We start from the raw sequence: 19407 nt of genomic DNA on the forward strand, positions 1-19407 counted from the left end.
ATGTCTAAGTAGTCATGCAGGCTCCCTTTATAGCCAGTGAAGAGTAACAGACATTGGTAAGGCAGGGTTCTGCTCACTCTGGAGTTGTCATCCAAAATATTACCAGATTAATCTAGAATATTACCAGATTGCTACTTGGAATTGCTTGTTTATGGGTGTGCAGGGATATAAATGTGAATGCAGAGTTGCACCACAGACATCTGAAGTTGAGAGACAACCAGTCTTGCTGCTGAATTTTGAGTCAGAGCTGAAAAATGGGGGGATGAGGTGGTGTCTTTATATCTCTATAGGACAGAGATTTTCCATATTGCCTACAGCTCTTGTCCCAAGGTCTGTCTTCCTCACCAGCAGTGAATCCCTCTAGTTCACATGCCAGTCCTCATCTTAAAGAGATGTTGCTGTGCCCACGTTGCTGTGGTTCTCATCACACAGAAGTGAAGTGCAGAGAAGTGTGTTACCAGCCCCCTGCACATCCTCTAATCCCACATGTCCCTGGGACCCCTCTCCACAGGGCCTCACAGTGGCTCCTGAACCAGGCAGGGACATCATTGGAATCTGCCATCAAGGGGTTTCTCAGGGAAAAGGAGGGAGTAAAGCTCCAAGAGCCAAGATGGACGTGCTTAGACTAGTGTACCAGGCTGCATCTGTCACCCAGTGCTGTTAGAGCTAGAGAAGCTAGAGATCAGAAGAAGTCAGTTGTAAGCAGTGTTTTTTCTGCTGCACACCACAGGCTCAGCTGGAAATGTTGTGGGGATCTCTCCTGATAGAGGCAAAACCAGTCCTCTGAAGAGAAAGACTCTTGAAAGTCTTTACCATCATGTGCTGCTTAATGAGTCAAAATTGATTATTCCCTTCATTATTAACTCTGTGAGGATAAGGTGGAACAGTGGCAGATTGGCCTTTGACTTGAGAGTTTGCCAAGAAATTATAAGAGTTTTGGGCTCTGTTAGATGATTACTTTACCCCAAGCCATATGTACACCATGAAACTATGCCAGCAGACAGAAGCAAGGAATCTGGAAGATGTTTTTGATCTTTTGGGGGTTTTTGTGGTTTGGGGTTTTTTCCTTTCCTTTCCTTTCCTTTCCTTTCCTTTCCTTTCCTTTCTTTCCTTTCCTTTCCTTTCCTTTCCTTTCCTTTCCTTTCCTTTCCTTTCCTTTCCTTTCCTTTCCTTTCCTTTCCTTTCCTTTCCTTTCCTTTCCTTTCCTTTCCTTCCTTTCCTTTCCTTTCCTTTCCTTTCCTTTCCTTTCCTTTCCTTTCCTTTCCTTTCCTTCCCTTCCCTTCCCTTCCCTTCCCTTCCTTCCCTTCCCTTCCCTTCCTTCCCTTCCCTTCCCTTCCCTTCCCTTCCTTCCCTTCCCTTCCTTCCCTTCCCTTCCCTTCCCTTCCTTCCCTTCCCTTCCCTTCCCTTCCTTCCCTTCCCTTCCCTTCCCTTCCCTTCCCTTCCCTTCCTTCCCTTCCCTTCCCTTCCCTTCCCTTCCTTCCCTTCCCTTCCCTTCCTTCCCTTCCCTTCCCTTCCCTTCCTTCCCTTCCCTTCCCTCCCTTCCCTTCCCTTCCCTTCCCTTCCCTTCCCTTCCCTTCCCTTCCCTTCCCTTCCCTTCCCTTCCCTTCCCTTCCCTTCCCTTCCCTTCCCTTCCTTCCCTTCCCTTCCCTTCCCTTCCCTTCCTTCCCTTCCCTTCCCTTCCCTTCCTTCCCTTCCCTTCCCTTCCCTTCCCTTCCCTTCCCTTCCCTTCCCTTCCCTTCCCTTCCCTTCCCTTCCTTCCCTTCCCTTCCCTTCCCTTCCCTTCCTTTCCTTTCCTTTCCTTTCCTTTCCTTCCTTTCCTTTCCTTTCCTTTCCTTTCCTTTCCTTTCCTTTCCTTTCCTTTCTTTCCTTTCCTTTCCTTTCCTTTCCTTTCCTTTCCTTTCCTTTCCTTTCCTTTCCTTCCTTTCCTTTCCTTTCCTTTCCTTTCCTTTCCTTTCCTTTCCCTTCCCTTCCCTTCCCTTCCCTTCCCTTCCCTTCCCTTCCCTTCCCTTCCCTTCCCTTCCTTCCCTTCCCTTCCCTTCCCTTCCCTTTCCCTGAAATTCCCTTTCCCTTTCCCTTTCCCTTTCCCTTTCCCTTTCCCTTTCCCTTTCCCTTCCCTTTCCCTTTCCTTTTTATTTTTTCCAAGACAAAAATATGGTAGCTCTGGGCTTCGTAGCTATCAGTTTACAACCCATCTCTGGGCAACCTTTGAGTGACAAAATCTACTGACAGCAAACAGTGCCACTGCTGCAGTCAGCTTGAGGAAATGGGCTCCTTGGAGTCAGTACAATCAACTGATGCAAAATGAGATAACCTAGTTTTGAGACTGCTGGATCTGGAAAAAAAAAATAAAAAGAGTTGGGAGGGGAAGAAAGCAAAATAAACCCACAAAACTCCTAATCTCACGTCAGGTTAAAAAAAATAGGAAAAAAAAAAGGTTCATAATCCCATTTTATTAAAAGCCACATATAGATAGTGTGCAGGTTTTCAATCTGATGAAGGCAGAGACTGGATGTAGGGAAGAATCCCTGAGCATTTCCAGAAGAAGCAATCTGATGAGAGTTTTGTTTGAAGAAATATGGGGCTATTGCACATTCCTGTCCAGTGCTCTGTCATAGTGCACTAGGATATGACACTGCCAAATGTGATAGACTTCTCTGACAGCACAGGAGCCTGCCACTGGTACCGATGCCTTTGTGATCTGTTGCAGTCTCGCTCTTATTACTTTTTTCTTTTTCAGTTCTGTATCTTAAAATAATATATTCTTCTTATTAGTAGTGGCTTGGTTAACAAAAGATGCAAAGAATCTGAGAGTTCCTCTTATAAATGTCTAAAATTGGTGGGTTTTTCTTCAAAATAGCTGGAAAGGAAAAAAAAGTACAGCCAAATGTATGGTGTAGCACACTTCTAACACAAAGCTACACACTGTGCTGCTGCTTCTGTTTGCTGGGAAGGAGATAATGCTGTCTCCTCTGTGCATGATTTTCTTTGAAACCCACTACACAACGTTTAACAGAAGGCGTTAGTATAATCTGTGTTTTGCATAAGGGATGTCATCACATTCAGCAGCAACAAAGTTCCTTTGAAAAAAAAAAAAAAAAGAGGGAGGAGGATTTTTTTTGTTGTTTTTTTGGTTTTTTTTGTTTTGTTTTTGAAGTAGCTTAGTAGCTGAACAGGGCAAAAATTATCATAAAGTGACTGCAGCATTCTCAGAAATGTCCTTAGTGCTGTTTGCATTTATTCTTAAGTGTCTGCACTGGCGTTTACATCTTTGCTGTTCCTTAAAGCAACATTGTAGGCGGTAGGAACAGCAGCAGTCTCTTGGCTGGGTTCCCATCCCTTGGGAAGCCCCAGATACTGTTATGTCAGTAGGTTTCCCCAGTGCTTTGTGGAGGCTTACACAAAAAGCAAACTCAAAAAGTACATTTCTCTCCCCATCTCCAACTCACTTTTTGTACTTTAAACCCCAATTCCAAATTAAACCAGGGTGCTGCTTCTAGTTAACTCCCTGAAATTAATTAGGGTTGGAGGTTTGTCCATGACACTTATTTTTCTCATGATATTGGAACAAGTGTTAATCTTGCTTTTAATAATTCTCAATTGCCTTTTTTGTTTGTTTTTTGCCCTTTTTAGAGAAACAGCTGACTGCTAGCAACTGCTTAGGAATATTAGCCATGGCTGAAGCCATGCAGTGCACTGAACTATACAACATGGCCAAAGCTTATGCCCTGCAAATTTTCCCAGAGGTGGCAAACCAAGAAGAGATCCTTAATATCTCCAAAGACGACTTCATTTCCTACATGTCCAATGACAGCCTAAACACCAAAGCAGAAGAGCTGGTGTATGAAACAGTGATAAAGTGGATTAAGAAGGACGCCGCCATCAGAGCTCAGGTAAAAATAATCTCAGCAGCCTCACTCTGCTCCGTTCCCATTAATGTCTCTTTTAGAATAGAAACCATCTTCATGCAATTTTAACCATACGGGTGTGTGGGAGATGGGGTGGGCAGTTCAGATAAAAAAAAAAGACAAAGGGAATGCAGGCTATGCACAAAATGTATGTAATTTCAAAATCTGATCCCTACATCTGATCATTTAGAATGAAAATCTCATTTGTGACATGCATGGTACAAAGTTGTTGACTGTAGGCTCAGTCAGAGATAAATTGAGAAGAATTACAGTTTTGTGAGATGCTGCTTTAAGGGGATGCATTTCAGTAACAGCAGGAAATAAAAAAATCTGTCAGAAAATCTGTATTTCTTTTGATGCCACATACTGAATGAGTATAACTCTAGTTCATAAAATAAAGATTCTGTATCTTTATTGGCTGCTTAGAGAATCCCTTGGCTTTTATGTATTTATTAGAGTTAGCCTTTCCTCAACCATATGAATTATGCAGTCTGCTCTTGTCTAAAGAAACTGAGTCTGTAACTTTCCTGGCTCTGTCTCAAGATAATGCTAGAAACAGTGACTGGAGGCTGGTGATTTTCCTTGGGACCAGAAGTCAACCCTGGTGATATCTAAAAACCTGCTACTTGCCTGAGTCAGTTCTGTGGTCTGAACCCCAAACCTCTCCATTTGGAGGCCAGTTCTCTGCACAGACCCCATAAGGGGAAGATTGTTTTCCCCTTCTTTGGAGGCCAGAGTTGTTTCTGTTGACCCCAGTCACAGTTTTGGCTGTCTTAAGGTTGACAGTTGCTCATGGACACCACTGTATCTCAGGGAGGCGCTTGGCCATGTTGCTGATGCCATCCCACATCATGACAATCTGTACCTTCTAAACTGAAATGCGAATTCAAGCACCTAAACATGCAGTTGGATGTTAAATGTGTCATTGGATGTGATCCAGAGCAGCTGCACATCCACATCTCACCTCTAAAGTGGGAGAAATAGTAATTCCTGCTCTCCCCAGGCTGCTGGATAAAGGCATTAAGGACAGTGGGGTACTGCATACCAGGCCAAGCCTTGCTGCCCGTGCTTCTTCACCAGCTGAGCTCCTGGTCCTGCCAGAGCCTGCAGCCTGCTGCCCTGTGTGCCCAGGAGCTGTGGCTCAGCAGGACAGTCCTGTGCTGGGCCCCACCCCATGGTCTGACCACCTCCTCCATGTGCTAGCAGTGCCATTCAGCATTGTCCAATGTTATTATTGCCTAAAACATTCACACAGTACCATGGATTCACTGAAATGCATGCTGGCCTTGAAAAACACGCTGTTTTACAGAGTGTTTCCCTGAAGTTTGATGGCTCTGTGCCACTCCGAACTTAACGCGACCTCAGGGACAGTTCCCACGGGCCGGAGTTCGGGAGCCCTGCCGCAGGAGCCTGTTTGCCTGGTGCCAGCAGAAGGTGTCACTCACCAGATGGTCTGGCTTGTGTTCTCAAAACTGTGGTTTTAAATATTTCCTTCGGCATCCTGCTGAGGCAATGTTGAGAATTTGTTTTTTTAAGTGGTGTTTTTTCTTGCTGCTACCACCGCCATCCCCTCCTCTCTTCCTTTCATGTTACAATTGAGTTGCTTTTCTGGGTTTTTTTTTTTATTCCCAAGTTTCCTTGCCCTCTGTCCTGGTTCTGCAGTGCTTTTTGTAGTTTATGATGGCAGTTGTATTTGCTTCTCCAAATTTCTCTGTGGTGCTTTAGTTTCATGCATTACTTTACAGGAACTTTTAATTTTTAATTTGTATTTATCAAGAGATAAGGGTTTTGAATAAATTACTATTGAAGATACCAAGAAGAAACTATTTTCCTGCCCAATCCTACCACTAAGCTAGTTTACTTAAATAGTAGCTCTCACTTTTCTTAGTACTGTGTGCACTGCTTGATCTATTATAAAGCTCTTAGTTAAATAGGTACTTATTTTTTAAAAGTAGGAGTTCACACCATGAAAAGTACCATCTTTACAGTAATGACTTCTGCATTTTCAGAGCCTGGGAACAAATAGTTTCCATGGTGGATAGGAGGGAAGATAGATCTAAATAATCTTACTTCTAATGATGATGAATAAAAATGTGTGCATGGTATGCAGCATGGCCCACCATGCCAAGAAGTGCCCAAGCTCCTGTGAGATGCACAGGCTGCTCAGAGCTTTGGAGAACTGGGCAGCCATGGCAATACTGAACACAGGATGAACCTTCCTGCAGGAGCTGAGCATGGGTATTTTTATTTTATTCACAGTTTGGAGATAGGTTCTATGAGCTGCCTTTAGACTCTTTGGGGTGGAGGACACCAGGACCTTTGGGGTGTCTTGGGAGGGTTGATGGTTGCCATGAATTGCAGCAGTACCAAGACATCACTTCAGCTCTACTGCACTCCTCAGGTGACCCAGTCTGGTTTTATTTCTCACTCCCAGAAGTCGTGCTGGCAGTTAAATCCTTCCAGGCATGGATTTCCAGAGCCCTCTTCTCCATAGTCTCCCTATCTCCCTTTACCTTGACAGTTCAGGCTCTATTGTCACATTTTTATTCTCAATAGCTCCAATGGCAGGTAACTAAAATGCAGCTTTGGCAGCTTCTTCCAGGTCCTGCATTGGGGATTCTCCCAAAGGTGGAGGTCTGGCACAAACAAGTAAAGGACTGTGCTCTTCATCTCACCTGCATGTCCATCTTCCCTGGCAAGCCTGGCAGGGGCTCTCTCAGCAGAGACATCCCTGCAGAGGAGTTTCTCTCTGAATCGGCACCCTCTGCCCCCAGGGCAGCTGCAGCCCTCCAGAACTGCTTGTGCTGTAATGGCTTTGTGTCACTCTGCAGTGCCTGGGGACAGTAAATCTCACCACTTGGGCTCCCCCACCGCAGCCTCATCCTGTGCTCTTACAACAACTTATCCATCACTGCCTCCCCTCCTGCCCAATTCCCTGCTGAAAGCCTCTGGGAAGGGGATTTTCAACGGAGCCTCCTGTTCTCCTGGAAAGGCGTTGTTTGCTGTCTACCTGCTCTTCTCTGCCATTCTAAAAGCTTTTCTTCAGATGTCTGGCTGTTTCTGCTTTTGTTAATTCTTTCCCACCAGGCTGGAGGGCAGTGACAGGGAAGGAAACAGGATTTTCTTGGAAGGCAAGTTGAAAAGCTGTTCTCTGGCTGATGTTTAATTGTGCACATTGTGCTCATATGAACAGTGCTCATAAAAGTGCTCTGTGGCATTACAAAAGACAGCACCTGAGCCTTGTTACAAAGACAGAACAGCAGTGCTTTAAGGGTTGCTGATCATCTGTGTAAGATGAGGCAGTTCAGAGTGTCACATGTTATACCAGGATTTGGTAAATAATTGTATCCCCCTAGCTTGTTGGAGCAGTGCCCCAGCTCATATGGTAACATTTATAAAGCTGGTTTAGTGCTGCTGGTAGTGCATTTTAAAACTGGTCTGCCCAGAAAAAGCAGTCTGTGAGGTAAGGTCAGGACTAGTAGGTAATTTCCAGTGGACACAGAGCACTGGTTGCAGGAGTCCTTGTGATTGCTGTCACTGAGTGCAGAGCCTGCATCTGACTGACACGTCTGGGCAAGCTGAATCTACTCTTTTTTCCCATTTATTTCTCTTCCTGACTGATGGATGAGATGGTAGGGTTTATCCTAACAGTTATCCCCTTGATAAGCTTATTACAACTCCAGCGAACTCATGCAAAAAATATATTGTATAATGGAGGCTTTGCTGTCCGAAACCAGCACAGTCTGAGCTGCCCAAACAAGGAAAGAGTTCTGCCAGGCCCCACACAGTCTTCACCTGAACACATCCCCCAGCTCTCTGCATGGCCTTGGGCAGGTTGTTTCACCTTTCTGCTCTCATTTCTTACCCTGTAAGCTGGAGGGAAGTGATGCCTCCCATGAGGGCTGTTGGGAGGATTCAGTGGATAACGAGCCACACTGTCCACAGGTACTGACGACTGCCAAAGCTGCTCAGAGTCATGCCCAGCGTCCACATGGGATGGGAAGGATGGGAAGCTGCTGGATGCATAGCAATTGGCTGCCTGTCCAAACCATAGACATACCAAAGCTCACTGGATACATTCCCACTTTCTCTTCCAAGTCCAAAGTTGTATGTTTTCTCTGAGATAAAAAAAAAACATACTGCCATGTTTTTTAATAACAGAAAACCTGGCAAAGGAAGAGTCCCCATTGCATGAAGCTTCCCTCTCACCCTGAGGAGAGACAAGACATGAGGAGAGGGCAAACATTTCAACAAGTTGCCCAGAGAAGTGGTAGAAGAAAGGCAGACATTGCAGTGATGAATGAAGGACAAGAGGGTCAGCTGAATGACTGCCACCTTTCGTTGTACTCTGCAAGGATACCATCATGTGCCCTATTTCCAAACCTTTAAAATCATGGTGACCACAGCAATACTAAATGTCTCCACCATAAAGGCATTAACAAGCTTTTTATGAACTTGAGTCCTCAGAGGCAGATTTATCTAAACAGCATCTTCATGGTGTCTGAGAACCAGAGATGCGTAGACAAATTTGAGGTAATTTAGAGAAGAGCAACACAAATGATTAAAAGACTGAAGGAACTGATGTGAGAAAAAAAAAGATTAAAAGATGTGAATATGCATGACTTGGCCTAATGACAGCTAAAGAGGGATAAATGTCTACCAGTGTTTGAAGCCCCAAGGAGAGGGGTTGCCTGGAAGGATGCATGGGAATAACAACAGTAAGGACCACTGGGTTGAATTTGAGACTTGGTAAATTAGTCTAACACTAAGCAAACACAAAGCCCACCTGTAAGCTCTGTATCTGTCAGTGCAGGTAAGGAAAAGTGATGGAGAGAAGGAGAAGAGGATTTATGTCAAAAAAGCTACAAATACCCATGAGCTATATTTTGGCAGTGACAGAGAGTGGCAGTTTGAAGGCAAGATGCTACAAAGGAGAAAGTGTTGGTGACTGTGAGAGAGCACATGGAAGATCCCTTATTTCTCAGGCACATTTTAAAGAGCCTCCATGCAGAAGAGTAGTTTGCTTCAGGAAAATGGAGAATCTGACAGGTAACAATGACAATTCCAACTCTGTTCTGTGATGACAAGGAGGTAATGATAGAAGCTGATAGCCAATACCAGCATGTACAAATTACTTAGTACATCATAATAAGAAATTAATTGATCAATCAATGTACTCAAGGGCATAAAGTTTCGGGAAAGAGTGTTGGAATAAATGTGAAAAAGGATGCTTCCAAGGGAGCCTAAGTGAATTAGGCACTAACACTCTGTAACACTTCAATTAGGCTTCTTTGAAAAGCCTACACTACCCTGGTGCTTTGAAATCCATTTGTGGGAAGAGCAGACAAATACAGAAAGATGCCATAATGAAAGTACAAGAAGCTTCAATTTCTCTGAAAGTGAAAAATGCAAGGGATGAGCGGTAACCCCTGTGATTTCCCAGGGATGGGCTGCTCAAAGAGCTCCAATTTGAATGAAGCTTTTGCAGACACTCAGCTCCCATACGAGCTTACAGAGGGAGAAGAAAAGGCAGCAGCACAAATGGAATCAGTCCAGGAACATGCCCTTAGCTATATATTGGAGGAAGGAACTGCATTAAATAAAAAAGAGGATGCAGGTGACATTAGCAATTCCTGAAATTCCCTCTCTACTAAACGTCTAAGTTTTATTAAAGAGATACCCTTGACAGAAAATCTACAGAATTATTTCTCTGAAGTTTTAATTGGTTTGAGGAGCTCCCTTGTCTCTCTGTCTGATCAGTCATTTGTGGCTTTTCCAACACATTTTCCTGTTTTTTACAAATCTTTCTTCACTGTTGCTGAAGCAACAGCCTTACAAAGACCCACATCCAGAAGCGCTCCCTTGCCTTGTGCTGCATGCGGCCCCAGCATTCAGGAACAAAATCGTTTTATATTCTAGTCAAGAAGCATTTTAGAGAGCTATGGCACATGGATTCACACGCCAGTGTATTGTAGGGATGGAGAAGTTTATTTGGTTCTGTGAAGCACCTGAGAAGCTGCAGCTGGTTTGTTTTTGGCAGTGTGCTTTTGAGGGCCATTGTCTGCTGTGTTTGAATAGGTGACTGCCCATAAGCAAAAGAAACACCACGTACCCCTGGTATCATCTGCAGGAACTTCAAGAGGCTATTTCATAGAGTTTAGTCAGCAAGCTAGAGAATGCATGGTAAGAATGAGGCTTTTTTTAATCCTTATCAGGCAGATTCCAAGTATGATGGATCAATGATTTATCTTCCTGTGCATTTAAAAGCCTCTCATCATATTACTACTGGAAATACCAACCTGAGAGCTGCTTTGCAAACAGGAGAACAGGACAGCCACTCGCTGGTGACATTACAGTGTTTAGTCAGCTGTGCTGCCATAAAGATGTCATGTTGAAACCTGATTGCAGGAAGACAGAGGGGCTGCTCTTTCCTTCTTGCTGGGCATGAGATTTATGCACATGGCATTCTGCCACAAAGACACCAGCTGAACCCAGTGCCTGCAAACCAGATTTTCAGCCACATGTTTATCTCATGATATTAGGAGGCTGTTGGCTGACATGCTACCAAGCCTTTGGGTTTAATCTGAAGGCAGTACTGCAATTCCAAGAAGTCAATGTGGGTGATTAGTAAGTACCCCAAGCACAGCAGAAAGCTTAGTTGGGCTTGGATATGAACTTGGGTGTAGGAATGTGCAGGAGTTTACTGGAAGCACAGTGTGTCTTTGTAATATCCAGGAGTTAGATATATCAAAGCAAGACCCCTTATTACCAAGTAGCAGGGCAGCACTGGGAAAATCTAGTCAAAAAATACTTATTTCTGAGAATGGCAGAGCAGTGCACCACTTTGGCTTTGGGAGAGCTTTGGCTCTCCCAAACCAGCCAGCTCCCTATTGGGCTTGCATTTGGAAACTCAGAGATAGCAATATTTTGAATATCAGGATAGGTAAGCTGTGGGTAAGCCTGGTTTGGGCTGGAGATGGTGATAGGAAGGGACCACTCATGTCACCTTTCCAGCATGCCAGCTTGAACAGCCACTATGCCACATCCCCAGCTGTCACCATTGGCATGGGCCTCAGCCGGGTGTTTCTTATTAGCATGTCCAGTCCTCATTTGAAGGAGTCTAATACAGTGGGGACTTGGTTCTGCTTCAGATCTGCCTCTGATGGCTTCCTCCATCCAGGGAGGTTCTTGCTCTCACACTGGGACATTGCACAACATGAGGTGAGTCTGAACCCAGGGTTCCTATGAGACAACATAAATCTCCTTCAATGTGAATCATATATATTCCTATTTCATAATGTTTTGAAAACTATTGCAATTATGCATAAAGGGTGAAACAGCAGTTTATTGGAGCAAAACCCTGTTGTAATGTGAGAAATCTACCTTCTGTATTTGTATTTCTAGCTGAAGCCTGTTTCTCTAGGCAGAAGGTACAAAGGGGCCTTTGTAGGGAGAACAGTAAACTAGAGAGACAGATGAATTATAAGGCGTAAGGGAAACATTATTTTGACCTCTTTAGGCATTATTTCAAAAATGTTAAAAATCTTGAGAGCTTTCCAGTGGAGCATTTAAGGAGCAGGAAATATAACTCTGTAGCAGTAGACATACTTCCTTTAAAATCTAACTGCATACTGTTGTGGCCCAAGTCTGTGCAGTACAATGAGAGTCCCTTTGGAAAATACTTGTGAGGATTTTACTGGATTAGAGATTTGAGAATAAAAAGATTATTTTTAATGTGATAGTGAAGTGGGTTTTGTTACTGAGACTGTGAAGATGCCAGAACAAAGCCCACTTGCAAGCAAGCATTCATAATACTGATGTAATCAGTAGAGAAGAAATGTCATGAAAAGTTTAGCAAAGTAAATGTTCTCACTCAAACTACCAGTCAGGAATAAAAAAAAAAAAAAAAAAGCATTAGAGGCTTTTGTAGTCTCATTTGCTGAAGTACTGGCCTGCCTAATGAGATGGGAGCAACTTGTGTGTGAACAGATTATTAGGGAAAGGCTGAAACGAGTCAACCTCAAGGTATAGCTGATAATGTTGATCACATATTCCTCAGTCAACACTGACCCAGTGGTAACACTTAGGCTTCCTCATAGCATGGTCACAACCTTCTGAGCACACCTAGGACAAGTGGACACAAAAATTCCCACCAGAGGGCAGAATTAATTGCCCTCCAATTTGTATTGACATGTCATTGTAGGCATCTTAGTGTGCCATGATGTGAGGCACACAATCCATTTCCCAGGAGCTGGTGGCTCACAGTTCTGGCCCAGAAGGGGACATTGATAATCTCTGCTTCCCCTGGTGCTCAGTGCATCCTCTCAGCTTACATTGCTCTGGGGACTGTTAAGTGTGTTGACTAAATCTCTCTTAATTATAACATGAGTTTACACATGTCTGGCTGGCAAGTAAATACTTGGCTTGTATTAACCCATTTAGGTGTCTGAATCTAGAGCTGAATCTCTTCCCGGAAATGTTTAGTTAATTAGGGAAAGATAAGATCTCTTAAGATTTTTCTCTCCCTGTTTCATATGAAATACACTTGTGATTGCAGACTGGTGGAAGATCCTGCTTTCTGTTCAGCAACTGAAATCAGTGAAAAATCACAAAAATATGTGCCTTGAAGCAGGACAGATAGCATCTCTTAGAAGCCTCTTCTCTGCTGTGTCCCCAGTGACTGTCCACAAAGAATTTGCTCATGTGGCAGCAGTGCTCTAGCTCCTGCAGAATCACCCTGGCCATATCACTCAGCAAGGACTTTATGGATGAGATCTTCTGCTGGTGCCAAACCTGAGCAGCTCCCTTCACCCAACAGGAGCTACAATGAGGTTCACATCACCTGAAAAAAATAGCCCTGATGGTGTTCAAAAACTTTCCTAGCATTTTAAACAATAAATATTTAGATTTTTTTCATAATGGTGTCCATTTTCAAGGAGCCTGAGGTGTGGTCCTACATGTTTATGAGTTGGTAACTCCTAATTTAGGCCCAGAAGAAGTATTAATATTCTCTCCTTCACCCTGGCATGTAATGCAGGCTGTAGAGAGATTCCCAACAAAGACCTGAGAAATATTTCTACTTGTCTAGCCAGCACCTGCAGCCAAGCAAGGAGAAGAAAACATTCCCAGGGCTACAGGCACAAACCATGACTCCAGGGACCCGAGGTGGATGAATATGGCAATGTGCCCTGTGCATGTATTCTGCTGCTTTAGTGATAACTGGTAACGTCAGTAGGTGCAGTAGATGTTTCATAGCTGTATAAGGCACAACGGAAAGACAAGAGAGAATGGAGAGCAAATAACAGATGGCAAGGAGGTTGAAATGCTTTACGGTGCTTATTCCGGTCTTAAATGAAAAGGATAATAGTAACAGGGTATTTAGTACAATCATAGCTAACAGAGCTGGGAAGTCTTCATAAGGGAGAATCCAAAAGAAAAAGGCTGCTGATTGCCTAAATCACTTGAATATTCTTAAATCAGTAAGGCTAAATGAAATTCACCCTTAACTATAGTGCTTAAAAGAACTGGTACGAAAAGAGGTTGCTTTATAAAAGCTTCTCCTGCCTTGTGAAGATGCTGCCATGGTTCTCACTCCTTAAATCCCTTGGTGAAAAACACTGCAATTCTATGTACCCTTAATGCTCTCAGCACCAAGCCCGAGCCGTGGCTGTGTGTGGTCGTGCACACACAGACACACACACAGAGCCAGCTTTCTGTAGCTGTTTGAGCAAAGGGAAGAATAAGAGTGAAAAGTGACATCGGTTTTGATATGTGACATCAGCTTTCTAGCTGATGAAAGGGAGCAGCATGTTCTAATTATTATTCCCCTTCAAAATAAGACACGAGCTCAGACAAAAGAGGAGAGAAGGGAGGAGGGGAATTCAGGAGAGAAACAGAATCACATTTTCTCACTTATCTAATTAAAGCGAAGTGGGCGAGCGACAGGGAGAGCTCACTGTGCTCAGGGAGCAATGCTGCCCCATTTACTCAGGGAAAGGTGGGAAATGGAGGCAGTAACTCCACTGGGCCCATGGGAATTGTCCCATCCCTGACAGAAAGGAGCTGTTCTCCCAGTGCTAATTGGCAGTCAGCTTTTGGACATGGTGGTAAGTGGAACACCATGTCCCCATGTAGTGGCACAGCTGTCTGTGCTGGTGTTTGGCACTGCTTCGTGTTGTGGCTGCTTCCAGTGCAGAGCAGCCTTGGGACTGTCAGGGATGGCTCTGGGATGTCCCACCATGCCACAGGGAGGTGCTGGCTCCTGTCTTCACTCCCTACATTGTACAACTTTATTTAAACTGCCCTTTAGCAACTTGTACTGCTTCCTGAGCAGCCTGTAGTGGGAATTAGCCTCCCCCGTGGGATTGCCTCGCTCACTGGCAGCGTTCCTTCTCTCTGCATTATTCCCCTGTCCCGATGCCACGTTTCGTTTTGGCTCCCATGTAAGGTTAAACGCCTCCAACCTTCTTAAAAAAAACACTTCCTGAAGTCAGATTTGCCACCCACTGCCATATGTCCACTGCTTCCTGTCTTACAAGGTAATGACATTAAGATATCTGCAGCCAAGTGCCTCACATTTGTGGCTCCAGGGAAGGAGTAGCTGTTGTACCTCCTAGAAAGCACCTCAGAAATGGATTTCAGCAAGGGAGGAGTGTCTTCTTTTATGTTTTGAGGTTGATGAAGTGATCTCAAGCCCTACTTGGCTCTGTGCCACACTAGAGGTAGTAGCAAGGAGTCAGGAACAAACTGTTCACAGAGGTTTTTTTTTTTCCCCAGAAGAGAAGCACTGTCACTTTTTCATCCATTTTGCATCACTGAACAACTTTTTTATCCCCAAACAATTGCAGAGTGGCCAGGCTTCAAGTGTTTAAGCTGTACCTAAAATTGTCAGCTCTAGTGTTGAGAGCTGATAAGCTGGGGACTGGGAGTCAGCCTGAGACCCTTCATCTCCCTGGGGCCACAGATCTGCAGACACGTGTGGGGCTCGGCTGTTACAACCCCACAGGTTGTTGCATTTTTGCTTTGACAGAACTTGCACCATGGTGATGTGGCTCTCCAGTAGGAGAGCAGTGTGAATTTGGAGGAGGCATCCAATTTTCCTTCTAAATTTAAGCTTGCTTCCTCAGTTTGAGTGGGGAAAGGGGAAGCCCTGGAAGTGCTCACAGGTGTCACTGCATCCTCCACCTGCTTGGCCAGCCCGTTACCCAGTTCAGGCCATATCCCTGCTCTCCCTTCTCACTATGCCCCTGCTCCATTCCCATCCCTGCTCCTGCTCCTTTCCTGCTGTGACTTGGCTCTCATACACTGCAGGGACAGGCATGCTGCTGAAAAAGAAAGTAAGAGCCAAGTGGCTTCTGGAAGACCAGAGGCATCTGCAGGCCAGCAGATGCTGCTGATGCCCACAGTTCCTTGGGACCAACATGGACCTCAGGAATATTTATTTGCATCCTGGCCTCAGTCCCAGTTGGGATCTTTGGATGCTGCCACTGTGTGAATATTTATTGTAACAGATGATTATCTTTTCTTGCTGTTCACCCTTAGTTTGCATCCTGTTTGTCTGCCTTGCTTCTGGAGTTCTGTGTTTTCCCATTGCTCTGCTTTTCACTGTATTCTCATACAGTGTTGTGATATACCCAACTATATATAAAAAGAATAATCTGGGGATGGACTCCTGCTTTTTCGATTGCAGTTTTCTCTCTTGGGGTTTTGTTCTCCTTTAAGCCTTGTTTGGTGACAGACAGCTTCATTTGCTCAGATATCCTTTACCCTGTGAGGTTGAATGTATTTGTTTAGAAGATGAAACTTACTGTCAGTATTTCTATAGCACCCTCTGGAGTCAGACTTCCCTAAAAGCTAGAGCTACATCATTTGTTTCACCAACAAATAAACTCTACTAATTGAAAGATTATTAGCAATTGGTTGATCAGGCTCTACCACAGTTGTTGAAATCTACCCTATTAACTGACTTCTGTTTCACATTTATAGTGCCAGAAAATACTTGTTTGGGGGTTTAATTACAATGCAACAACCACACTCACATTTCAAGGTTAATTCAGATAACTGAAATGCTCACTCCATGTCTCCACTGCACAAGGTGTTCCATTCAGCTTGAGTTCAAAATGAGCTTTTATTTTCAAAAGTTCTTCCATACACTTCTGTATAACAGGAGTTGCCACCTTTTGAAGATTATTTTTGGTCTCTGGGACTAAACCCAGCCTGAGCCAGGGAGCTCTGAGAGTTGAATTGTCTCTATCCCACTCATTCACTAGGCAGAGCTTGTATGCAGCATCCATGACAAGTGTCTTTCCAGGCTGGATGACAGGGAATGGTTTACAGGCAAGGAAGTGGAGATGCCAAGTGGCTGAACTCTGACATGAAGGCTGCATGTGTTATTATTTCCCCCCCTCCACAGTATGCTGCGGAGCTGCTGGCAGTGGTGAGGCTCCCCTTCATCCATCCCAGCTATCTGCTGAATGTTGTTGACAATGAGGAGTTGATAAAGTCTTCGGAGGCTTGCCGGGATCTGGTGAACGAAGCCAAACGTTATCACATGCTGCCACATGCCCGCCAGGAGATGCAGACACCAAGGACCCGGCCCAGGCTCTCTGCAGGTAAAGCAAAACATCCTTCAACAACACCAACCCCCTGGTTCCACATTTCCTGGACATGCCCTGGGACAGGGCACAGACCTTGGCTCCTTCCCAGAACTTGGTGATATTTCGATCTCAATTTTCCATTGCTACTTTCCTTCAGAATTTGGGAGCATCTCCCAGTGGGTGGACATGGGTGTTCAGATATATGCTCCTGAATTGGGGTTTAAAAGGAGGCTAAATTTGAGGAATTATTATCTTTGACAGAAACTGTAGTGTTCCTCTGTTGTCCCATTGCCCTCTATGCCTCAGTTTCTCTAGTTGCAGAAGTAGGTGAATAATTTGATTTCTTTGCCATGGAGCCTCTTGTGGGGAGCATCTGTCTAATATTCATCAAACACCTTCACTTTCACAGCCCTTTGTAAGTATAATATTTTCACATGGCGAAGCTGGTGTAAATATGGTATTTTTATACTGATGAGTACTAGATCAGACTGTTTAATGCCTCCAGAACAAATGGATCATACATAACATATTCCCTTTTAAAAACACAATAACTTTGAAGAACTGAGTCTTAAAAAGTTTCACACCTATTTTTCCTTTTTGGAAAACTGCACAGAAAAACCATAAGCTCCCTCCTTGCCAGCTAAGCCCACATCATGGTGATGTGAGAAATATCCTAAATATTCACTGAACAGAGAATGCAGATACTACATAGGAAAACTGCATTCAAGAAGGAGTCTGATGAAGCAGGTGAATTGTTTTAACATGCTGCCTGTACTTCTGCCTCCCATAAGTACAACAGAAAGCCAGACAAAACTTTCTGTCACTGCCACTGATGCTAATGTGGCACGGAGATGGCATATCAAACCACGGCATTTGCAGCTTCGGGAGACTGCTTCATCAAGGCACCTTTCAGAAGGACGAAGTGTAGAGGACTTTCAATAACAATCTACCCTAAAAAGTCTTTCATTAAAGACGACTAATGGTGTGATGTTTGAAGGGATTTTTGAGAAGTGCTTATTTTATGTATATAAAATTGTAGGTGTAATGTGATCCATTTCCAGAAGCTTGTTGATGAGGGAAAAGTGATTCTCTCAGGGTAAAGGAGGGTGATTATAGTTTTTTAGGTCAGAGTCTAATTATATAGAATCATGTTATTTTGCATATCAACAGCATTCATGGAGGCACAAAGGATCTCTAAACACCCTTTGTGGACTTGCTGCTGCATGTCACATACGCTCTCGAGGTCATTGATTATAATCAAGTTATGTCTTGCACAGGTGATTAGATTTTATGGTACGGCGCAAAAATAATGATCTCTTGTTACTGAGAAATATTTATTTTAAACCATACAGCACTTTATCTTAATAACTTTTAAGAGAGTAACCTTGCTTGAATGACACAAATATATATTTTGAAAATGTTAATGAAGAATGACGAGAATCCATTACTCTGCAGACACATTTCTCTCTGCTGCTGCTCCTAATCCCTCTCACTGGCAGTCTCGCTCCTGCCCCGCACCTGTGCACACTTATCTGCGGGCTGGGAACTGTAACACATCTCAGCAATGGCTCCAGTCAGGAGACAGCTCCTGAAACGGTGATGCCTTCCAGCTTGTGGCCTCCTGGTCCTTCTTCTGAGCCTACCTCTCCTGGCAGCACATTGCACAGGGGCTTCCAATTACTGCAAAAGGGTTTTTAATACTTCAGCTAAATACCAAGTCCAAACCATCCCCAGCACGTGACTCTTGGATGGAGTCAGAAAGCATCCCAGGGTTATACTGTGACCCATCTCTGTGGGAATGAGTCTGGAGAGGAGTTTGGAGTAACACAGAGTTCACATATGACTCAGCTCTGGCTGTGAAGTGGGAATAAAACCTCAGAGATTTGGACTTGGAAGTTTTGGATGAACAGACAGTTTGCTTGCTGGACACCTTGCATGTAACAGGCTTGGGGGAGCTGTTCAAACACAGATAAAGCTCAGTAAATAACTGTATTAAGGCAGGGGCCATCTTTGTCATGTTTCCTAGCACCTGGTAGACCAAGACCATGATCTGTGACTTGAGCACATGTTATCTGGGTCTGGAAAATCTGCTTTCCCTGGGAAAAGGAAAAAAAAAAAAAACAGACAACAAACCCAACAAACAAAAATATCCAAACATATCCATAGCTTCACTTTCTCCAGACATTATATTAGATTTTAATGTGAGAAGAGTTTCTTTAGGTTAAAGTCCAAACATGCTTTTTCTGGATAATGACCAAACTCCAAAGCTATCACAATCCTTGACAAAATGCCCATTTTCTTCAAAGGGAGAGAAATTTGCTACCTGCAAATCTCACTCAAAGACTGTTGAAGTGAATGGACACCTTTACATGGAACTGCCTTTCTATTTCTTTCCCCCATGTTTTGCCCAGATGGCATTCTCCCTCCCTAGTTCTCCCAAGAGTGTTCATAGTGTCATTCCTCACCCACTGCTCCCCCTACACACACATTCCATTTTTTTCTCACCCTTTGTGGTTTGATTGCAGACTCTAAAACAGATTTATATACGATACATTAAAATTTCCCTGACTGGTGAGTATTTTTGGATGGGTTCCTGCCTGGTTGAGAGGTGCCACTTTTATAATACTATTTTTCTTACTTGAATCCTAGGAGTAGCTGAGGTAATAGTCTTAGTTGGGGGTCGCCAGATGATTGGCATGAACCAACGTGCTTTAACAGCAGTCACTTGCTTAAATCCTCAAAACAACAAGTGGTACCCATTGGCCAGCCTGCCTTTCTATGACCGAGAGTTTTTCAGCGTGGTCAGCGCTGGAGACAACATCTATCTCTCAGGTAAGCAGCAGATTCCATAGAAACAGAACCACAGAAGAGTTTGGATTCAAAAGGACCTTTAAAGGTCACCTAAT

The 19407-nt window shown here is 44.0% G+C and overlaps 1 protein-coding gene across 2 annotated transcripts in view; it reads left to right on the top strand.

The window, feature by feature from the left end:
• KLHL29 (kelch like family member 29) overlaps window positions 1-19407 on the top strand; it is a 392570-nt gene that overhangs the window by 339375 nt on the left and 33788 nt on the right. For both annotated transcript variants that reach the window (XM_053937487.1, XM_053937488.1), the window contains 3 exons: window positions 3631-3890; window positions 16318-16516; window positions 19151-19333. In XM_053937487.1, coding sequence (XP_053793462.1) covers window positions 3631-3890; window positions 16318-16516; window positions 19151-19333 — 642 coding nt within the window. The remainder of the gene's footprint in view (window positions 1-3630; window positions 3891-16317; window positions 16517-19150; window positions 19334-19407) is intronic.

The sequence above is a fragment of the Vidua chalybeata genome, chromosome 3 (genome assembly GCF_026979565.1).
Source record: "Vidua chalybeata isolate OUT-0048 chromosome 3, bVidCha1 merged haplotype, whole genome shotgun sequence".
NCBI classification, from domain to species: domain Eukaryota; kingdom Metazoa; phylum Chordata; class Aves; order Passeriformes; family Viduidae; genus Vidua; species Vidua chalybeata.